Below are 19,607 nucleotides of genomic sequence, written 5' to 3' on the forward strand. Positions count from 1 at the left end.
GCTGCAAGGTAGCCCATCACCTCCCACTGCAAGGAACCAGGGAAGCTGCGACCCCCTCTGCAGTGGGTTTCTAGCCATTCATCTGAGCAAGGGGAGGCACAAACCTCCTGGGGCATCATTACATGCAGGCTGGGAGGGGAGTAACTGCGTTCTTCCCCCCCAAGACATAAGTCACCAGCCACCTGATGCTATTGTATGATGCTGGCCAAAAAGCCCCCCTTGCCCCCAGCTCTCACGTGCCGCGCCCCAGCTGAGGTGCTGAACTCCAGCGCTTGTGGCTTTCCTGCGCAGATGCCCCCACGCTGTAAGTTAAAAGCACAGGTAGCCCCTGCCACAGGTGCATACCCCTCCTCTGCCAGGTGTGTGCAGCTGGGAGTGGGGGATTGGATGAGTCAATCACCCTCTCGCCACTTCCGTTAATTCAGGTTGGTTTCTCCAACTGGGGGACACAACAAGCCACTCTGCCAAGCTGCCTCCCCCACCCCCTTTCTCCTCCCTCACAGGCTCCTGCTAGGTAAGGTTCCTCCTTCCTTCTCCAGCTGCTGAATGACTTGCAGGGAAGCCAGAAGGGAAGGTTCTGCCCCTGTCTGCAGAGACTCTTCCAAGCTTTCAGGGCTGACACTTGTGAAGGGGCTAGCAATAGCCTGCAAGCAAGTCCCTGCTCCCTCATGTAATCTCTCTGTTGGATCCAAGCTTGGAATTTACTGGAGCCTGAGCCTCTCAAGTGTCTTCTCCTCCCCAGATGGGAGCGCCTTGCCCTGAGCCACCTTCCCATGTAGGAGGAAGCAGCTACCAGGCTGCAGGAGGGATGCAACCCACTGAATAAACTGAGGAAAGCAGCAAGTTTCTATTTTGGGGAAGGGTGGGGTGGGGAGGAAAGGGGAAATGGATGAAACAAACTTGGATGCTGTGAAGGTTCTTCAAGCACAGCCAGGACCCTGGTAAAGATTAAAAAAGAAAGGAAAGAAGACGACGGATGCTTTGCTCCAGCCATCTCCATGCACTGTATCAATTTTTGTTCCGGGCACTTTATGATCGCATGTGGTCTTAAAGGTGCAAGAAGTGGGGGTGTTTTTTTCTGACACCTCCTTTCCTGCTGTTACTGGGGGGTTTAGACTAAAAAGGAGGGGACACCGCTCCTTAGCTTCACCCCCAGGAATGTGCCAGCTTTAAGAGATCTTTGCAGCTTTGGGAGATTTTGAGAGCGCTCAGCTCAGAGCTGATTTAGTTCATTTTATGTATTTATCTCTTTTTTTCCCTTTTGGCAAGCGACATGCAGCAGTACGTCAGCCTCCAAAACCTTTCCATGTAAGCGCTTTTTTTCTTTCCTCCCAGCTAGTTTTGTTCCAATTATTTGCAACAAGGTTTAATCAATAGCGTATTAGTAGTGGACAGAATAACCCCCAAACAAAACCCTGTGTATTTTTTTCTCTCTCTCTCTTTTTTGTTTCCAAATACAGATGTTTCCAGCTCTTAATGCTCTCCTGTCAAACCCAGGTATGTATGCAACACACTGTCTGTTTTACTAACCAACCCCCCCTCAAAATGCAAAAAGTCAGGGTACGGTTTTTAGATTTACTTGTGGAGTTCTTTCTTTGCAACAAAACCAAAGTGTTTAAAGACACAGGGCTGCAATAGCATTCAAACCCAAAGTGCCCAAAGCTCTTTTGGAAACGAGAGTAATTGCTTTTATTTCCCTGTGGTGCGTTGCTTTAATCCTAAAGGTGGCATGTATTGGTTTGCGTTTGGTGCTTGAAAATAAGTTGGCTAATGTTGTACTCTTAACCGAAATCAAAATGTTACCTGTGCGTTCTGTTTTGCTAATGCTGACAATACTGATTATTATTATTAAAGTTATTAAACATAGCACAGTTTTAAAAGTTAAGGAGCTCTCTCCTGCAAATACCTATGCACATGGGTAACTTTACTCATATGAGTAAACCTAGGGGTAGATTTTAATCTCAGACCAGCATCGCTCAGGAGTAACTCAGTATCTTACTCAATGGCACTACTCATGTGAGTAAAATTACTTATGTGCATGTTTGAAGGTTCAGGACCAATTGTAGGACTGGATAATCATGGAGGTAACACTAATTATTTTAATTGTTTCAGAAATGAAATTGTCTCTCTCTAGGAGTAGGTGTAATAGACAATTAAGGTCAGCGGGATTGCTCCTGTGTGTAACTGCTCACAGGATTGGGCCTTCGCCCCTAGAGAACGGGAACATTGTGCTGTATAGCAGCCCAGTATATTTTGTTAGACTACTGCTCATTGAGGGGAAATGCTCGATTCCAGAAATATACCAAGTTGAGATTTTGGGACCTGAGTCTCCTCTCACACCAGTTTTATACCAGTGTGACTCCATCAGGCCAAATCTGAAGCTGGTGTAAATCAGCACTGACTTCAGTGGAGCTATCCCAATTTACACCAGCTGGGGATCTGTCCCAATCACGTCAGTGGAGTTACTCCTGATTTACACCAGCATGAGTGAGAGCAGAATCAGGCCCGTTGGTTTGAAATCCAAAGTCAGAGCAGCTTGCTGTGGCTTGGGGTTTAACACCCCCCCACCCCCATTCCTTTTAAAGATGCAGCGTCCCTTTTTGTGATCTCAATAAAAGCCAGGGCTATTAAAATGCACTGTTCCATACCAGCACCCTCTCAGCTAGACTCAAAACCATTTTAACAGGCCAGCCTTGGATTCCTTATAACATGCACTCCGGACCTTTTTAAGGTAAATGCCTTTGAAAACAAGAGAGGAACGGAGGTGCCTTTGATGGGGACAGAAACAACCCCAAAGCCTTGCCAGAAGCGAGACCCTAGACCCTTCCCCACCCCCCCAACACATGCACACACAGAAAGGCTCAGAGATGCAGCCTGTTACGGAACAGAAATTAGCACACTGGTGTTGGGCCTGGTTTTATTGCCCCCTTGGAGGCGGGGGGCTCATTTGATGGTGCTGTGAAAGGTGGTGCGGAGCTTTCCCTTGAACTGCTTGCCTTGCTCCCACTGAGGGTGTACGGCAGGCGGGGGGGCAAGCTGGCAAAGGCCAGAGCCATGCTTGAGCTCCTGTGTGATGAGCAGCTGTCTCTGGGACGGCTGATCAACAGTTCCTTTGGCAGCAGCAAGGGGTCGATCCCCCCCAGCGGCCACACTAAAGACCTGTGAAGATTCCACATAGATAATGTTTGCTGTGATCTTTGCTAGACCCTCTCTGTCCTCCTTTGTGAGGGAGGTGGGGGGGGGGGGGAAGAAGAGAGAGAGAGAGGTTTTGCCCTGTGATCTGAAATGAGCGGAGGCTGCTGAATGCTGAAGTAAAAGGTGGGAAAGATCACTCAAGGGGAGAATGAAGCAGAGCCAAAAAAAAAAAAAAAGGCAAGAGGCTTTTGGATGAACTAAAAGGAGCAGCTCCAGGAACTCATGGAAAGGGGATTTCTACCTGGCTTATCAGCTCCTCCTGCATTCATGCCTCCCCCAGAGGAACGCACAAGTCCCCCATTGTCAGGGTTCACAGGTCCAGCATGATGCTATGAGTCCTGATGGATGGGGACAGACAGCTGCAGGGCTAGGAAGGGTTCCCATTGAGCTCAGTTGAGTTGAGACCCAGCTGAATTGAGGCAGGGAGCAGGGGGTGGGGGGAGAGAACCCTGCTCCAGAAGCCAGTCTGAGTCAAATTGCCCTCTTTGCCAAAGTGTCTGGTCCTGCGAGGTGCTGAGTGCCTGGGACCCCCATAGAAGTGTACAGTATCTGTGAGTGCTCAGAGCCTGGGCAGGACTAGACCATTCACCTGATCACGGACGTGCAACACCAAACTCTTCAGAAGTGACTCGAGGTGCCCTGCTTGGGAAACCTTAAAGGCTCCTGATTTCCAGACAGTGCTGAGCACCCAGCGTCTGAAAATCAGGGCCCTTTAAAGTGTCTCACGTTGCGCACCGAAAAATGGAGGCATCCAAAATCACTAGTTACTTCTTAGACTCTCTTGGTCTCATCCTACATAGGGCTCGTCGGGCCACCCTCGTTCATGCTGGTGAGCACTTGCACAAGCACTCTTGATCATCGGGGGGCTGCGTGTCTAAGGGTGCACAAGTATGAGTTAGCGTTGTACAATCAAGTCTATTGTGAATGTCCTGCCTTTAGCGCCTCACCATAAATATAAGTGTCACACTTTATAAACAATTTCTGAATTGACCCTTAAAAGATTAATACGTGATTAATAGCTGTTACGAGCATGGTGCCAGGTATCAGTGCTGTAGGCTGCTCAGGTTTATAAGCACACCAGTAGAAGGTGTTGTAGATGGTTATAACCATGGCTTACAAGCAAGCCGTCATCCTGTTGGACTCTGAAAAAACCATTTATTAAAGCATCTATTAACCCTTTATTAACTATTTATAACTAGAACCTTGCTAGAAAGTGTGACCATAATATAAAATAATAGAGGATAGCTCCCACTTATGGCCAGATTTGCAAAACTGCTAAGCACGAGACATGCTGAGTCCTCTGGAAAATCTAACCACCTATTTAGGTGCCTTAAGGGATGCTGAGCTTTTTGGAAAACCTGGGCCTGATGGTGCGTTCTGAGCCTGTCTGAAAAATCTGGTAATAATGTCACCAGTAGGTATATGAAACACCCTACTGTGCAGAAGCTATTAATACAGGGAGATCCAATCTGTGTTTAAGTTACCAGTTTTTATTATTATTTATTATGTGTAGTACTGTGGGAGACCTGGTCACAACCCAGAACCCCACTGCTGCCTTTCCTTTTACAGCAAGAAGTTCTGAGCCAATCCAGTGGCCCATGTTACTGCTCCGTGAAGGTTCAGATGAGCTGAAGTTGGTGCTGTAGATAATCTCTGACCAGCACTCAGATTCCCAGAGAAATATGGGGCAGATCAAAGTGGTCCATAGACAGGGCCTGATCCTGCTTCACCTGAAGTCAATGGCAAAATGCTCAGTGGGAACAGGGTAGCAATGGGCATTTAATATCTCAGTTCTACTATGGTAATAGCTGGGTGAAATCCTGGCCCCACTGAAGTCAACTGGGGTAAATCACTGGTGTTCCCCTGAAGGCAATGGAGAAACTTTACACAGCTGAGGATGGATTTACCTATGTGTCATGCACAAGCTAAAGATCTACATTCTAGCTGAGATTTTTAAAGATGGCTAAGAGATTTGGACGACAGCTGTTTCAAAAATCCAAGTCTTTCAACATTTTTTTCCTAATTTTCTCACAGAAATATTTTGGGTTTTCCAACAACAACAAAAGAATTTTTTCCAGCTTTCGATGACCAGCGTTGGTAAATTTTTTCTGCTGTTGGTAAGAAGTTCAGGTTTTGAAAACTCTATTTACGCTGCAACCAAAAACAAAAGAAAAAAAAAAGATATTCTAAACATTTTTTACCAAAAACTGAATATTTTTACAAAAGAATATTTTCCAGTTTCCATGTTTTAAAATGAAAAACTCAGTCATTTTGACCAAACTAACAAACATTTGTATTTTGGTCAAAAAGCTATTCCTTGTCTCCCCCACCCCATCTGTCCCCCCGGCCATAAAAGTTTAAATTTAAAAAATTTGACCACCCGAATTGCATGTCCAAATCTCTTAAGGAGCTTTGAAAATCTCAGTCTTAGCTCTTAAAAACAGGGCTTCCTACTCCACTTGCATAGAGATTAAATGAAGCCCTCTCATACCAATAAAATGCATAGTTAAAGACATTGATTGAAGTTTAACTGCTCCGTGATAGCTCTGTATCGTCATAGGGATTGAGGATTATCAGCATTGTAGTCAACCAGCATGTCTGTAGTAATTAGCTGGTATTTACCATACAATAACTCTTCTGTTGGGGAGCGTGTGTTTCTGCTAGGGCATTAACATAAGTCACAAAGCCTGCTTGGGTACAATACACACTTTATTTAGCAGCCTTTCGCAGTACGCTGAACCACTCCAGGCTGATTCTGCTGTCAGTTACACTGGTGTAAATCAGGAGTAATGCCACTGAAGTTAATGGAGTTATGCCAGTGTCAGTCTGAAAAGCTGAGCTCTAGATTCTGCTCTCACATCAGAATCTATAGTAGCTCCTGGCCAGTGGGGAGCAGAATGTGGCCCTCTCCTTTTAGTGTATCTTTGAGGAGGAGAGGGGGAAATTTGGTCAATATGCTTTGACACACATGCATGTTAGGAGAATTGTAGCCAGAGCAGCACATAATGTTTGTACGTAGATCCACAAACACATCAGTCTTCTCTGGTTTCCTGCATTGATAGAAAAATTTAGTTTATTGTCATGTTTGCTAAAGTTTAGGAAACTTTCAAGGCAATTCAGGCCTGGTTTGGAGCAAACTTGGGCCGGTGTATGGCATTGAGTTGATCCTGTTTGAAACAAGCAGCCAGCCTCCTGTTATTTTAACAGGAGACCAATGGTTTGGACCCAAGTTTCATGTTGAGCTTTGTGGTCCTGACGCTGAAAGCAAAATTTGGGGCAGGGAACTTCACCCAGATTGAAAGCAAAGGGAAATGTTCTCCCAAACCCCAGTGAAATGAAGTCTCAGAGCCCTACGTGGTTGTAGTCATGCCCTCTGTGTTATGGTTATAGAAGATGCATTGTGTTGTTGATTCGGTAACACAATGTCTAGTTGCTCCTCACACATACATGGAGCTTCCAGCTCTGAGCCCCCACTGCGGGTTCAACACTTGAGTTCATTTACACGGACCAGAGCAGGATTCAGCCCATCGTTAGCTGAGTCAAAGAGCAGAACGACCTTCCCAAGAGTAGCCTCCCATTTGCTACTGGTGAGCCACTGTGTATTAGGAACCACATTCAGTTCTCAGTTCCGCTCAGCCTGTTTCATGGCTGGCAGCAAAGGGTGGAAGCTGAAGGGGGGGGGGGGGAGGAGGGGGTTACTGTTTAGCTATTTTACCACACTGTGATTTGAAGGGGCTGGCTAAGAAAGAGCCCCCTCCCCCTACACATGAGGGAGAGCCTGGTTTGCTCGAGGTGGTGTATGTTTTGTTGTTAGCCTGGGTTTTGAAGCCTTGATGTTCTTTAGTATTTCTGTCCCTCCCAGCCGGTGGTTCTTGTGCACGATTGTATGACACGATTGCTTACCATGGTGGGGGCAGGACTCAGCGACCTGGGGCTCACTTACGGTTTATGTCTTATGTCCTAAAAGCTCATGCTTCAGGGTTTCAGCCAGCTGCCTCAGGGGTCAGGAAGGGATTCCCCCCCCCATGCTTTTTGGGTTTTTTTTTTTTTTTGTTAATCTCCTTCCTCTGTAGCATCAGGGATGGCCACAGCTGGAGGTGGGACACTGGACAGGGAGGACCAGGGCCCTGAGGTGGCACCGAGCATTCTCTCTCCCAGGTGCTTGGCTGCCTGGTTCTTACTCACGTGCTCACTGATGGCCAGATGTGGGGTCCGGAAGGAAGATTGGCAGTGACCTCGGGCAGGGGCGTCTGCCTTCCTCCGCAGCTTGTGGATGCGGGTCCCTTGTCAGGGTTATCTGGTCTCTCTCACTTAACCATTTCCTTGCCTCGGACACTGGTGCATCTCAGTCCCTCCTGTTCTCTGCCTGTGGCACATCACAGTCTAGTCTCCTGTAGGCTGTCATACTTTGGCTGTGTTTCAGTTGTTGGGTTTAGTGTGCAGGTGCTGGTGGCCTGTGATATACAGGAAGTCAAACTAGATAATCTTGTGGTCTCTTCTGGCCTTAAACTCTAAGACCCTAGGTCATCAGTGGCTCAAACAATGGGCAGTAAGACTACTGGTGCTTCCCTCTCCGAGACTCTGATATAACATCTGCTTCGGGATCTGGGGGCGGCCGAGAGACGCTGGGGATCCAGAGGGCGGCCGAGAGGCGCTGGGGATCCAGAGGGCGGCCGAGAGGCGCTGGGGATCCAGAGCCTAGGGCCAGCAGTGAAGTTCTGGTTTGCCCTTCGCATCTGGCATGAGTGTTGGCACCTGTCAGCAACAGTGGTGGTGCCAGCGCATCAGCAGGCCCCTCTAATTCAGGTTTGGCCAACGTGGATCAGAAGTGCTGGCCATAGACTTTGAGTGCTACCGCTGACTTGCCATTCGCTGATTTGCAGCCCCGTTTTCTAGGATTTGTCAATGCTGAGGATGAGCCTGGCTCCCAGCAAGGGTCCTGAGGCACCCAGAGAAATGTGTGAGACATGCAGCAGCAGGCTGTGTGTGCTGATAGCACAGTGAGGTTGCGGAAATAGCTGGCGTTCTCTGTGACATACACCTGCAGTTTGCGTGGGCATAATCTTCCAGGAAGACCCTCAAATACACATTACTCCCGGGTCTTTGCTGTCAGGGCCCCTGGCAACACAACAGGGACAGGACAACCCAATCCTTTATTTTATGATCACAGTCATGGGGGCGCAGGGGACTCATTCTTTGGGAAGAATTTGGCTTCTTTCCTATGGTCTGTATTTTGCTCTTGTTCTGTTGTTACTAACGACAATGAGAGGCGGGGGAGGGAGGGAGACACCTTTACTACTTCATCTGTTCTACTTTCTCCCAAGCTGCACTAACAAGTCCTGGGTTTGAAGAATCACATTCACAAGGTGGCCAGATGCCAGGACGATGGGCACGGAATAGATAGAGACTTAGATTGGAAGCTCTTTAGGGCAGGGATTGTCTTTTTGTTCAATGTTTGTACAGCACCTAGCACAATGGGGTCCTGCTCCAGGACTAGGGTTCCTATGTGCTCCAATAATATAAATAAATAAATAATAGAGTGTTATAGTGGACATATGGATGATGGTTATTTATGGTAGATGGAAGGTTTATATTAGAGTATTATACTGGATAAATGGATGATGGTTATATATGGAAGATAGAAAGTTATATTTGATAAGCAATTTATATCTGATAGAGAGTAATATTACATATAACATATGGAGAGACTGCCAAACCAGTAGAGAGAGGGTTATAGTGGATGGATGGATATATTTCTATAGACACAGAGAGAGAATCATCTTCCCTTTAGCAATCAATTTCGCTGTCCCGGAGGAGTAGGACTTTGTGGGTGATAGGGCACAGGAGCCCATGACTCATAACGATCCCAAGTAACAAAGAAATAAGAGAAACAAGTGGAATTGTTTCTCAACAGGACGGGTCTCCGAGTTTCCAGGAGATGTGGGTGGGTCTTGGTTAGGGAGGTATGTTGCTAGAGAAAAGCATGAGATTAACCCTTCTTAGAAGGTAGCCACCTGTGTACCCCAGAAAAGCAGCAGTGCAAGCTTTTACACACACCCAGCCTCTCACCCCTTGACCCACCCACCCACGCAGCCTCTCACCCCTTGATCTAGCACCTCTACTAGTCTGAGGGGAGCTGGGTTTCCAAGCCCCATTCAGTGCTCTGTTTAGCCTGCCAGCTAGTTCCATCTGTGGTGGTCGGTGTTACGGGCACTGGACTCAGACTCATCTCACGTAGGTCAGCTAACAGCCATTAGGTGGCAATGGCTTTGGGTCACTGTCTATTTGGAATGGAGCCAAACCAGAGGTGAAAGGCTCTGTATCCCATCTCTGCCCCTCAGGCTGTCCTGGAATCTAAAACGCATACACAAGTTTGCATGGAATGCTATGAAACTGCATGGGGACTCCGGCCTGGGGTGCCTCTAATTTCAAGCTAGGTTCCATCATGTATGTGACCTCCTCTCCAGAGTACCAAACTCCATCCCCTGTCATCTATGTGGTCTCCTGACCAGGATGTCCCTTTGTTGGTTCCTGACTATATCCCAGCCACCTCCTTGGCATACTCCTCAGGGTCCCAGACCCCATCCCACCACCCTGCATGAGATCTCCTGCCCAGGATGGCCCAGTGATGGCTCCCGACTCCATATCCTCGCCATGTCTGTGGGGCTGTCCAAAACAAATTGATTTTATTTTTCCCTTTGTAAACAAAGGGGGAGAATCAACCGTCTCCTAATTTTAACCAGTACGTGAGGGACCAGGGCGCCATGACTGACCAGCTGAGCCGAAGGCAGATCAGGGAGTACCAGCTCTACAGCCGGACCAGTGGCAAGCATGTCCAGGTGAACGGCAAAAGGATCACCGCCACAGCAGAGGATGGCAACAAATTCGGTAAGAAGTTGGAGATGCCCCCATCCCACCAGAGCACATGGCCAGATCTCAGCCATCTGTGATGGAAAGAGACTGGCTGGTAAGGAATGCACTTTAATTCTAAGCGATTATCATGTGGCTGTATCAGCCACATCTGGAAATGGTTGTCAGCCCTGCAGAGATTCTACATCTGGAACCTGGTCAGAGAGGCCAGTGCCAACCCAGGGATGAGTCACACTGCTTGGGTTAGATTGTGAACTCCTTGGGGCAGGGACCACCTCTTTGTTCTGTCTCTGCGCGGCACCTAGACAACGGGGCTTTGACCCATATCTGGGGCTCCTAGGTGCTATCACAATGGGGTCTATACACCTGGGTTCTATTACCGGCTCAAGGAAGGGAGTGGGATTTAATGTTTAGAGCAGGTTGGGTTGGGCTGGGTATTAGGACTGTTCCCAGTTCGGGGAGGGAATGAGACCTAGTGTCTAGAACAGGGATGCCTAAGTCATGACTCCCAGGTTTTGTTCCCACCATTGCCAGTGAATCACTGCGCCACATCCCTGCTCCGTGCCTCAGTTTCTCTGTCTGTAAAACGGGGATAATGGTACTGCCTCCGACCCTGTGGAGCGCTTTGAGACACTTGACTGAGACAGATAACTAGCATCCCTGGTACGGGGTAAGAAGGGTCACAAGGGTTGCTTTCGTATATGTCCCCAAGGAAGAGACAGAGACCAGGAGACCTTCCAGTTTCATAGCCACAGCTTCACTTGCAATGCAACCAGCTGAACACTGGTATGTATTAGAAACCGAAAGACGACTTCCTGGCAATTGAGAATATCCAGGAACCTGTGGCCAGCATTTTAAAAGGTATTCTGGTCTAATATACAAAACAGGCTTGCTAAAGCCACTCCAGTCCATCCCTAGCATGTTTGGGACTGAATCTCTGGGTGAAATCTTGACCACATTGTATTCAAAAGTCCCTTTGACTTGAGGATTCCATCACTCATGTGAGAATCCAGCAAAATGTATGGATTGTTGAGATATTTCCACAAAGGGAAATGTAAACTTGTAAAGGCAAAGTCCTGACTATCATCGGAGACTGTGATGCTTCAAACGTACAATGACTTGTTATGGTAACAATCCAGCACTACTTTAGGGACAATAGTCCCAGATTCTCCTAGGGAGAAGTTACATGCAACTCTTGTTCAATCTATATTCTGATCAGGTTATTTGGGGGTTAAACCTAAATCTGATCTGAAAGCCATGGCTCTGAGATCTTGTTTTGTTTAGACTTCAGTTATGCACATGCAGGCAACTGGAAGATTAATACATTGTCTTCAACTACCAGGTTAAATCAAAGAGAAAAGCTTTAACTGCATTTAAAATCCACCTAGGTCCTGCTCCCTTCCACTTCAGTGGGAGCAGGAATCAGACCATATTGATAGTCTGTTAGAATACAAAATAGGATGGTTACAGTTTGTTCTGGACATGAAATGAAGATTTAAAGATTCAGTGTTACAAAAAGTACCGAGGAGGTCCATTTGTTTGGGGTTTTTTAAAATTATTTTAAGGATTGATAGAGATATTAATGGTTTTCAAAGGATGGTTTTTCAAAAGCCAACAGATAAAAAGAACATTCCAAAGCATAATGATTAAAACTTATCCCAGAGGGGGGAATTCTTCGGTTTATTGAAGAACTGTTCAAGATCAGTTAAGCACGACAATAAGGCTTGATCAAAAAGCTGGTGGCAGGACAGCTGTAGCCAAATTAAGGAGAGGTGCTAAAAACTTAATTGTTCCATTTGATTGAAACGGTCTCATAAACACCCTGCATGCAGCAGATAAGAGAATTTGCAAAGAAACCTTGGTGTGAGCTTCCGATGGATCGCTCCATGTGCCAATTTCTGCACTTGCTTAGGAATCAGTCCAACTCCCGTTAAAGCCAGTGGCCCATTAGCTCCCCTGGGAGCTGGATTGTGGTCTTTATACCTGGAGCCAACCCCACTTAAGTCAAGGGAGTTTCATCCATGTAACTGAGAGCAGGATTCAGTTCATAACTCCCCATCATCCAAGCAAAACTATGGCTTTCCTAATTTGCTTGATTTACCAGCTGTAACAGACAGTCTAGTGGTCGGAGGCGGGCATAACTGCGTTAGAATTAGATTCTTACTGCGTTAGAATTAGATTCTGTTACTCATCCAAGTGTGGATAGAGGCTTTTCCTTAGGGGTTGTAACCAGAGACTGGCTAATGGCGCAAACATTTAGATTGGGATTTTGACCCCTCGTAAGGGCAGGGGTGTTCGGAGGGGGGATTTGGGTTAGGGGCCCATCAGTAATTGGAACAAATAGTGTATTGGTCACAGGGACATAGGACAGGAAGGGACTTTGTGGGTCATCACATGCCATTCCATCGTATAATCCGATTCAAAAATTTTTCCAAGCTCCATCCCAGTTAGGTTCCTGGCCCTGACTACTCCTGTTGGGGGGCTGGTCCAGAACCTCACTCCTCTGATTAGAAACCTGCTAATTTCCAGTCTGAATTTATTTGTGGACATGGGTTGTTCTGCCCATGTGGATTTTACCTGGGAAGGGGGATGAAAGCCAAGGAGCCTGAATACAAAACCGGCGGGTCCCAAAACCTGAGAGATCTAGTTGTTTTATCACTGTAACTGGGCCATGTGCACTGTACTGCGTCTCTCTAAGTGTACAGTTCTCATCACTGTAACCCTGCCACAGATACCCAGAGAAAAAGGCACCTGCAAAGGCAAGCAGCACAACTGAGTTTTTATGGCTAGGGACAATAGTCTGAGGTTTTCTCAGGCTGAAATTCACCCCTCCGCAGAGGGCCTAACCCAGAAACTATGCACCACTCGAGTCCAACTTAAGCCCCTTTTCGAGGGCTTCAGTGCAGGGTGCCCACCCCTCAAGCATTTGTCAATAGTCACCCCCAAAGGGTTCAAAAATTAAAAAGCATTCCAAATTTTGGAGGGTGGTGTTTCTCGGGCCCTCTAAAAATCATGAGATTGGCTTAAAAATCATTGGTGGGGGGTGTTAATTACTATATTTGGGGTTCTTGTTATTTGCCACCTGGTTTCTGACCCTTTAGGATACACACAGGTCATGTTTTCAAGCTTTTCCTTATAGTCAGGAGGGCTAGAATTTTTTTTTTTAAATGAAAGCTGAGAGTCTCATCTTGCTAGAGTTTGTCCTTGTACCGCACCTGGCACAATGGGGTCCTGCTCCATGACTGGGGCTCCTAAGCACAACAGTGATACTGCTACTAAGTGGTACATAGGCATTATTCTGGTCCTCTGCACAGGGCTGAATTTCAACCTAGAACAGCATTATATTTTGCAGAAGCTGAAGCCCTCCTGCAGTAAGTTACACTTGCTCACAGGCTATTTTGCTACTGGAATCTGCTATTCCCCATTGCTCTGGCATTAGGCTTTAGGAATTGTCACGTGTTAAAGAATCCCAAAGATGCCCCTGAATTTTCTTAATAAAAATACTTAATTTCTATTAAAAAAAGAAAGGCTATTCTAAACAGCTTAGACATTAAAATAGCTCAACTCACCAGCTTCCAGGTACTCCTGCCTTGCACTTTCTTGATCTTTCTCCAGATTAATTAAACAAACACAGATGCAGGCTATAGTTAATTAAACACAGGTGCAGGCTAGATCCTTGGTTGCAACGATGTAGGTATTTCTGTCTGTTCACAGAGGGTTGGAGTCAATAGGAACACATCAGACCCCAGGTGTTCTAATTAAAGAATGTGGAATGGACGCTCAGACAATTAACCCTTGACTGAGTGGTCAAAAGTCTAACACAGCAAAACACACACAGTATGCAATGGTAATAATACTGTGCCTAGTCCCATCCTTTGTGCAGCGTTAACCTTTTCTTTCCTGTGTGTTTTGATGACACTGAATACTGGCAGTGGCCATTTTTCATCACCTGCCCACGTGAAGTGTTTGTTCATTGTTACCCGGGACAGAGGCAGAATTACTTAATTGTAATATAATTACTATTACTTCTGGCCTTGCCCCTAACAGCTTACACTATAACACACAATGGGTGGGAGGGGAAACAGAGAAAGAAGTTACTCGGCTGCAGACACGCACTTGGGCCAGGAGTTGACCCTATGTCCCCAACTCCTAAGCCAATATCTTAGCTACAAGAAAAGGAGGACTTGTGGCACCTTAGAGACTAACCAATTTATTTGAGCATAAGCTTTCGTGAGCTACAGCATCCGATGAAGTGAGCTGTAGCTCAGGAAAGCTTATGCTTAAATAAATTGGTTAGTCTCTGAGGTGCCACAAGTCCTCCTGTTCTCTCTGTGGATACAGACTAACACGGCTGCTTCTCTGAAACCTATCTTAGCTACTAGACTGTGCTGCTGTTTGTAAATAGATGCCTCCTTTATTTCCTGATTTGATCAAAGCAGCAGCCCTGGCTTTCACCCTGTCCTCATAGACCCTTCAGGTAAGTGGGCAAGTTATCTGTGCTAGGTATGTGCTTCCCTTTGCTTCCCGGATGAAAGGGGCAGTGGATTGCTAGAGATGTAAGAACAGAACTGCAAACCAGAGGCTTGGACACTCCAGCCATCCCCTCTGGCAGCTTTCCTGCTGGGTTACTGAAACTCTGATTTCTGTATCATGGTCCTGTTAGCTGCAGAGTGGAAAGCACCATGTACTGGGACAATTCAATGAGATGTGTCCCCACAGCCCCCCTCTGAGGCTGGGCACTGCTGTTATCCCCCTGGTACAATGGGGACCTGAGGCACACAGAGAGTGAGGGTGTGCCTACACTTCGACACTAATCTCCAGCTCGAGGAGACCTATGCACACTAGCTCTGATGGAGCAAACGTGCTAAAAACAGAGCGTAACCGCAGAAGCATGAGCAGCTAGCCACCCCAGCCCACATGCCTGTTGTTTGGGAGGAGTGCATACTCAGGGCAGTTAGCAGCTACACTTTATTGTTAGCACGCACAATTGGGTTCCTCTTCTTGAGCTGGGAATCCTACATCCAAGTGTAGATGTGCCCTGTGTATCTTGCCCAAGGTCACCTGGGGAGTTTGTGATATAGCAGGGAAGTACTAGCCAGGTGCCCTAACCACTGGGTTGTCTGTCCCCTAGAGCCGAGATAATGTAACCGCTGGTAGCGCGGTCTGTGTGTGCTGTTTGGGCATTTGTTTTTAATGCACTCCCTATGCTCTTCTGGATCTCTGCATGGGCCTGAGTGCGCACACTGACCCCCGGGCACGCAGACTGGCCGGCACTCACTCTAGCATCGGTGGAAGGAGTTTGGTTTGGTTTTCTCCCTCTCTCTCTTTCTCTCATCCTTGCAGCAAAGCTGATTGTGGAGACGGACACCTTTGGGAGCCGTGTGCGCATCAAGGGAGCTGAGAGCGAGAAATACATCTGCATGAGCAAGAGGGGGAAGCTCATTGGAAAAGTGAGTCACAGCCAGGGAAGGTGGGACAAGAAGCAATGGGCTTAATCTGCAGCAGGGGAGATTTAGGTTAGATATTAGGAAAAACTTTCTAACCTAAGGGTAGTTAAGCTCTGGAACTACCAAGGGAGGTTGTGGAATCCCTGTCATTGGAGGCTTTTAACAGCAGGTCAGAGGGATGGTCTAGGTTTGCTTGGTCCTGCCTCAGAGAGGGGGCCGGACTGGATGACCTCTCAAGGTCCCTGCCAGCCCTATGATTCTATGAATCTGGCGAGTCTTGATCCAGTTCCCACCCCCCGATTAGCATTATACAGCCCCCTTGCTGGGAGCCCCAGAACAGCAGCCAAGGACTGAATGGGACAGAGAGACTGGACTCCCTTCCTACCCCTGAGTGGTGGGGTTCCCTGCCTGGCAAGAGCCTGGGAAGCCTGCCCGGCTTCCATGAGGTCTGGCAACCCGGCACCCTCCATTGGCACTAGATCCTCCCAGGCCTTGATTCTGCTCCCACCGAAGTCCAATGGAAAACACCAGTGGCCCAGGATCAGACCCATCCTAACAACACTTAACCCCTTCCCTGCTGGATTAACCCACTCTCTCCCCCCTTCCTTCCCTCCAGCCCAATGGCAAGAGCAAAGACTGCATCTTCACTGAGATCGTTCTGGAGAACAACTACACAGCCTTCCAGAATGCCCGCCATGAGGGCTGGTACATGGCCTTCACGCGCAAGGGCCGCCCTCGGAAAGCCACCAAGAGCCGCCAGAACCAGCGGGAGGCTCACTTCATCAAGCGCCTCTACCGCGGCCAGCTGCCTTTCCCCAACAACGCCGAGCGGCAGAAGCAGTTTGAGTTTGTGGGGTCCTCCTCCCCGACGCGCCGGACAAAGCGCACCCGCACCCCGCGGCCCCGCACGTAGGGCCCTGCGCTTTGTCTAGTGCTGCTGACCCCTGCTGTGCAGAGGGCCGGGCTGTCTGCCCTCCCCGCCCACAGACCCAGGCTGCTGCCCCATGCTGTATGTAGGGCCGTGCCGTCTGCCTCCCCGCACACAGATCCACTCTGCTGCCCCATTCCGTACCTAGGACTGTGTGTCACTTGCACACCCTGTGCCCACCACTGTCCCATGCTGCACGTTGCCGTGTGTCCTGCCCTCCAAACACACCCATTGCCCCAGGCTGTACATAGGACTGTGCCCCCGCAGCACCCTGCCACTCCCCATATTTTATTTTACAAAGATGCTCTATTTTTATACTTCGATTCTCTTAGGCACAAAGAAATATTAACTCGAGGAGCAAGCGTCAGGTGTGGGGGGGTTATTTTTTGTATATAGATTAACCCCAGGCAGGATTCCCCTTTGTTCTAGAGCACCCCTGTGCCCACCTCCCCTGTAATGACCCCCAAGATTCAACACCCATTGCTTTGCCTGCTCTTCTGTGCAGCGATCCCTGCTGGGAGGGCAGCAGACAGCAACTGGTTTTGGAGACTTCTTCTGACCCTGTTCTCAGCATCAAAGGTGCTAACTCCACCGTGGCGGCCAAGTTCCTGTGGGACCAATCCTGGCAGCTGGTTGGGTTTTTTTATTCTACTACACGGGCTAAGCTCAAAACTTCTGACTGGTGCGATCTTTTAGACTGTAGGACAGTCTCCCCATGTGGACAAGTGGAATAAGACTGCCGAATGGACTGTAGGGAAGAATCCTGCCTTGGGATAGGGATGAACTAACAGGACTTTTTTCTCCAGTGTGCATGGATGGATCTAGCGAACAGACAGCCGGTATGCAGGAGACTGTCTGCAAGGGCCAACAAATCCAAGTGACTTGGAAGCCTGTAGAGCAGCAGAAGGGTTGAAATCATCCTGCCTTCCCAGAGGGGAGGTAGATGTCTGTCTGTCTATGGTACTTAGCTGGCCCCATTACTGTAGCCCCTCACAATCTGTAATATATTTATCCTTGCAACACTCCTGGAAGGCAGGGCAGTGCTATTATCTCCTTTGTACAGAGAGGGAACTGAGACACAGAGAGACTAAGACCTGGTCTATACTTAAAATATAGATTGACCCATCTACATCACTCAGGGGGATGAAAACATTTGCACCCCCTGAGCTCTGTAGTTAAGCCGATCTAGCCCCCAGCATAGACGTGGCTAAGTCGGTGAAAGAATTCTTCCCTCAATCTAGTTGCTGCCATTTCGGGAGGTGGATTATCTAGATGGAGGGGGAAAATGCACCCTGTGACTGCTGTATAGGCATGCTCACAATGACTTGCCTAAGGGCACCCAGAAAAGTCCGAGAAAGATCAGGGAATTGCACCTAGGTCTTTAGAGTACTGACTTAGCACACTAACCACTGGGCCATCTTTCCCCTCCTGGGTGGTTATTTCCCAGAGGGAAGAAGGTTCTGGGACTGAGGGGTGGGCGTTCCAGCATGGAAAAGTTGAGCACCACAGTTGCAGAGGCTAGGTCCCAGCACTTGTTTTCAGCTTGTCACAAGCCTCTTTATTTTATTTATTTTATTGTAGGGTTTTGGCTTCCCTTCTTCCCTCAGTCAGGGGCTTTCCTTTTGCTTCAAGAGACCAAATTCCCAACCACACTCTCACTTTGGAGGAGAAATAAAATGAGGAATCCCCGTTTGACTGGCCAGAGAGTGACCTGGCCTAGTGTGTATGATTCCCTATCAGGTAAAGAGAAACCACTTTTAGGTTTTTATAATAGATTCCCATATTTCCTTAAAGAGTTGACTGCTGTCGGTTTAGGCCTAAACATTTAGACTTTGGGATTTAAAAAAAAAAACCTGAAATGAATAAAAATTAATGTCTGGTGTGTTTTTTTTTATTTCAAGCACAGCATGTTCTGGGGGCTCGTCTGTATGTTTCTTTTGAGATGTAAGTGTTGCTCTGCTGTACGGGAGACCCAAATGCAGCAGCATCAGAAGGCCGGTCGAGCTGCACTTCCCAAGTTGAGCAAAGTACAAAGAGTTAAATAAACTGCACTCGTGGCAAAAAGCAAATGATTTTCTCTCCCCAGTGATTTCAGGCAGAGTAATCTTTGGCTCTATTTCTAAAGGGCTGTCTACACAACGCAAGCTACGCACAGGCTAGCGTATTCAAGCTAGCTTTAATCTAGCTAGTATTGGTAACGCTATGAAGTCAGCAGAGCAGGCTGGCAAGTTGCGTATGTACCCAACATCTGCGCCAGGCTCGCCTCGTACTATCCGAGCTGAAGCCCGCACTGTGCTGTCTTCGCTGCTACTGGTACCCACGCTAGCTGGATTCAAGCTGGCTCAATAGGCTGGCCCCTGCATCGCTTTTGCTGTGTAGACAGACCCTAACACAGGCACAGATGTTTGAATTTGTTTAATGCCTTAGAATTGTGGTATTCCAGTGCCACCCCCAGAGTCCGTTGTCCTAGAGGCTGCACAGGGGGATAGTAGGAGACAATCCTTGTGCCAAAGAGCTGAGGGTACAATTTTCAAAAGTGCCTGAGTGACTTGGGAGCCTCCGTCCCATTTTCAAAAGTAACGTAGGCCTTTAGGAGCCTGTGTTGTTTGAAAGTTAATGGGACTGAACAGAAGAACGGCTGAACTGGGTCAAACCAAAGGTCCATCTCACCCAGTATCCTGTCTTCTGACAGTAGCCAATGGCAAGTGCCTGAGAGGGAATGAACAGAACAGGTAATTATCGAGTGATCTGTCCCCTGTTGTCCACGCTCAGCTTCTGGCAGTCAGAGGCTAGAGACACCCCAAGCATGGGGTTGCATCCCTGACCATCTTGGCTAATAGCCATTGACACTGTTAAGTCACTTAGGTGCTTTTGAAAATTTTACCAGCCCAAATAGCCAAATCATATGGGGCGGGGGGATAAGAGGGGGGAAACTGAGGTACAGAAAAGTGAAGAGTCTTGCCTAAGGTCGCCCTGCAGGTCGGCGGCAGAGCTGGCAATAGAAGCCAAGATCTCTCTATTCCCACATCTGGTGCTATAGCCACTAGTCCACACTGCCTCTTGAAAAGCTAGAACCTGGTTAACTCTATTCGTTAATCAACGAATCCTATCAGTTTTCCAACAGCCCTTCCCCCTGTCACTCTCACCCCATTTCTCAGCATGGTTCT

General features: G+C 47.9%; 1 protein-coding gene across 2 annotated transcripts; it reads left to right on the plus strand.

The window, feature by feature from the left end:
• The first annotated feature begins 1,215 nt into the window (after nt 1-1,215).
• Nucleotides 1,216-16,885, plus strand: FGF17 (fibroblast growth factor 17). 2 transcript variants are annotated; one of them, XM_074939998.1, is made up of 5 exons: nt 1,216-1,308; nt 1,461-1,497; nt 9,906-10,083; nt 15,409-15,515; nt 16,129-16,885. In XM_074939998.1, the coding sequence occupies exons 1-5, from the start codon at nt 1,274-1,276 to the stop codon at nt 16,423-16,425; spliced, it is 654 nt and encodes a 217-aa protein (XP_074796099.1). In that variant the 5' UTR covers nt 1,216-1,273; the 3' UTR covers nt 16,426-16,885. The 2 variants fall into 2 exon arrangements, with proteins under 2 accessions (XP_074796099.1, XP_074796100.1); XM_074939999.1 differs by having other exon boundaries at nt 9,939-10,083.
• The last annotated feature ends 2,722 nt before the right edge of the window (nt 16,886-19,607 follow it).

Source organism: Natator depressus, chromosome 26, assembly GCF_965152275.1.
Source record: "Natator depressus isolate rNatDep1 chromosome 26, rNatDep2.hap1, whole genome shotgun sequence".
NCBI lineage: Eukaryota > Metazoa > Chordata > Testudines > Cheloniidae > Natator > Natator depressus.

What these genes read in the sequence shown, in the direction of transcription:
- FGF17 (XM_074939998.1), top strand. Translation starts at nt 1,274, where the DNA reads ATGCAGCAGTACGTCAGCCTCCAAAACCTTTCCAT. An exon ending in TGCTCTCCTGTCAAACCCAG is followed by an intron (nt 1,498 to 9,905) that starts GTATGTATGCAA and finishes TTGTAAACAAAG; the next exon opens with GGGGAGAATCAACCGTCTCC. An exon ending in AGAGGATGGCAACAAATTCG is followed by an intron (nt 10,084 to 15,408) that starts GTAAGAAGTTGG and finishes TCATCCTTGCAG; the next exon opens with CAAAGCTGATTGTGGAGACG.